Genomic DNA, 2,738 nt, shown 5'->3' on the forward strand with positions numbered 1-2,738 from the left:
AGTTGAATTAAAAAGATGGAATTATTGGTGTTTAATGATGAACACATTGTGTAACAGTGCTGAGACAGCAGAGTATTAATTATTGCTGATATTTCTGTTTAATTCTAGAATGATGGAGGGAAAGAGATCAGACTCACCAGAACCCAGCTGTGTGTCCATGAAGAGTGACCAGTCAATGGGACATCCAGTTACCTTCAGAGACGGAGCCAGTTCTCCTGATGTGAGGTCAGTACAGTGAGGTGTTTTACAGCAGTGTTCCACCTGATCAAACTCACTGGTCTCATTCTGAAGCCCTTCATGATCTTTATCAGGTTTGAAGCAGTAAAACACTAAACTGTGCAGTGCTGCAGCTCTCGGACTGGCAGTGAGGAAAACTGCTTTAAGAGTTCAGTTCAGCCTGCAGTCCCTGAGCTGGAGGGTCTGTGGTGCTACACAACAACATTTACACCTGGACATTAATGACTAGATGACTATTTTATTCATAAACATGTTAGTGTCAGTGAGAAATCCTGAAATCAGTGTATTGTGTTAAGAGGATAGTGTTAAATATCTGTCTCTGTATGTATTAGTGTGTGTTGTGCAGCTATGAATACATATAGTCTATATTACATCATGTGTTTTATTTCTTCACAGACCACAACAGAAGAAATCAAACCTCAGCAGAAATCAGTTGGACTCCATATTCAAGGTGTGTGTCTTTTTAATGTGTGTAACTTGTGTATGAGCAGGTTGCAGGTTTTTTATTTAAGATCATGACAATTTACAGATTTATTGATGTGCAGCAGCATTATGGGTAATCAGGCAGAATTTCAGCTGTAACTGCGGGAATAGAAAGAGACTTTTCTTCTTTTCATGAAATAAAAGCATCTCTCAGTGTGTAACATTATAATATTTAGATGTGTTCCTGTGTGTTTCTAACCAGGAGCTGGAACACAAAGTCATCACTCTGATAAAGAATGAACTGAAGAGGTTTAGGAAGCTCCTGAGTCCAGATTACCCAGCATGCACTGAGAGGGAGGTGCAGGATGAGCAGGATCTGCACAGTGTCAGAGACGGAGCGCTGAAGATCACACTGCACGTCCTGAAGAACATGAACCACACAGATCTCGCTAACACACTGCACAACAGTAAGAGCTCTGAGTCATGGCTTTATTCCGTCAGGTTCACTTTAGAGAGAGGAAATAGTTTTAGATAGGAACACTTTTAGTTTGAAGTTTGAGTTTAGTATCATGTACATCTGCTGCTTTTCTGTTCTGTTCGTGGTCCAGCTTGTGGTGACTCTGTACAATGGTCCTGTTCCTTCAGGAATATTTACTACATGAATCAGGAATGAACAGCAGCATTAGAATTTTACATTTAATCCTGTGTTCAGTGATTTTACATTAAAACATCTTATTACTTTGTTTATTAGAGTCTGTGGCCCCTGTGTATCAGACAAAGCTGAAATCCAGCCTGAGAGAGAAGTTTAAAAGAATTAATGAAGGAATCTCACAGCATGGAAGCTCAGCACTTCTGAATGAGATCTACACAGATCTCTACATCACAGAGGGTTGGAGTGGAGACGTCAATAATGAACATGAGGTGAGACAGATTGAGACAGCGTCCAGGAGACCAGCAACACAGGAGACACCCATCAAATGTAATGATCTCTTTAAAGACAAGTCCATCAGAGGAGTGCTGACTAAAGGAGTTGCTGGAATTGGAAAAACAGTCTCTGTGCAGAAGTTCATTCTGGACTGGGCTGAACGAAAAGAGAATCAGGACGTCACCTTCATGTTTCCACTTCCCTTTAGAGAGCTGAATCTGATGAAGCAGAAACATCTCAGTCTGATGGATCTTCTTCATCACTTTTTCCCTGAAATAAGAAAACTAGAAGTAATAGACTGTGACTCCTACAAAGTGGTGTTGATCTTTGATGGTCTGGATGAGTGTCGACTTCCTCTAAATTTCCAGAAGAATGAGAGATTGTGTGATGTGACAGAGTCAGCCTCAGTGGATGTGCTGCTGACGAACCTCATCAAGGGGAATCTGCTTCCCTCTGCTCTTCTCTGGATAACCTCTCGACCAGGAGCAGCCAATCAGATCCCTCCTGAGTGTGTAGACCAGGTAACAGAGGTACGAGGGTTCAGTGATCCTCAGAAAGAGGAGTACTTCAGGAAGAGGATCAGTGATCAGAGCCTGGCCGATAAAATCATCTCACACATGAAGTCTTCAAGAAGCCTCTACATCATGTGCCACATCCCGTCTTCTGCTGGATCTCAGCCACTGTTCTAGAGAGAATGTTGGGTGAAGCAGAGCGTGGAGAGATCCCCAAGACTCTGACTCAAATGTTCACACACTTCCTGATCTTTCAGATCAAACACAAGGAGCAAAAGTACCATCAGAAATGTGACCCTGATCCTCAGCAGACCAGAGAGAGTATCCTGGCACTGGGAAAACTGGCTTTCCAACAGCTGGAGAAAGGAAACCTGATCTTCTATGAGGAAGACCTGAGAGAGTGTGGCATTGATGTGAGAGAAGTGTCAGTGTACTCAGGAGTGTGTACCCAAATCTTCAGAGAGGAGTTTGGGCTTCACCTGGGGAAGGTGTTCAGCTTTGTACATCTGAGTGTTCAGGAGTTTCTGGCTGCTTTATATGCATTTTTTCTGCTTTATTTTTAGAAAGACAAATGTGTTAGTGGAACAAAGCACTGGACGTTCTAATTTCTTCAGAAAGTCAGACATGTCTGATCTCCTCAG

At 42.4% G+C, this 2,738-nt stretch overlaps 1 protein-coding gene across 2 annotated transcripts in view; it reads left to right on the forward strand.

The window, feature by feature from the left end:
* LOC128632676 (NLR family CARD domain-containing protein 3-like) overlaps positions 1 to 2,274 on the forward strand; it is an 8,949-nt gene extending 6,675 nt beyond the window's left edge. For both annotated transcript variants that reach the window (XM_053679396.1, XM_053679395.1), the window contains exons 4-7: positions 109 to 225; positions 634 to 688; positions 923 to 1,127; positions 1,412 to 2,274. In XM_053679396.1, coding sequence (XP_053535371.1) covers positions 109 to 225; positions 634 to 688; positions 923 to 1,127; positions 1,412 to 2,274 — 1,240 coding nt within the window. The remainder of the gene's footprint in view (positions 1 to 108; positions 226 to 633; positions 689 to 922; positions 1,128 to 1,411) is intronic.
* Positions 2,275 to 2,738: the final 464 nt, after the last annotated feature.

The sequence above is a fragment of the Ictalurus punctatus genome, unplaced genomic scaffold (genome assembly GCF_001660625.3).
Source record: "Ictalurus punctatus breed USDA103 unplaced genomic scaffold, Coco_2.0 tig00163725, whole genome shotgun sequence".
Classification (NCBI taxonomy): Eukaryota; Metazoa; Chordata; class Actinopteri; order Siluriformes; family Ictaluridae; genus Ictalurus; species Ictalurus punctatus.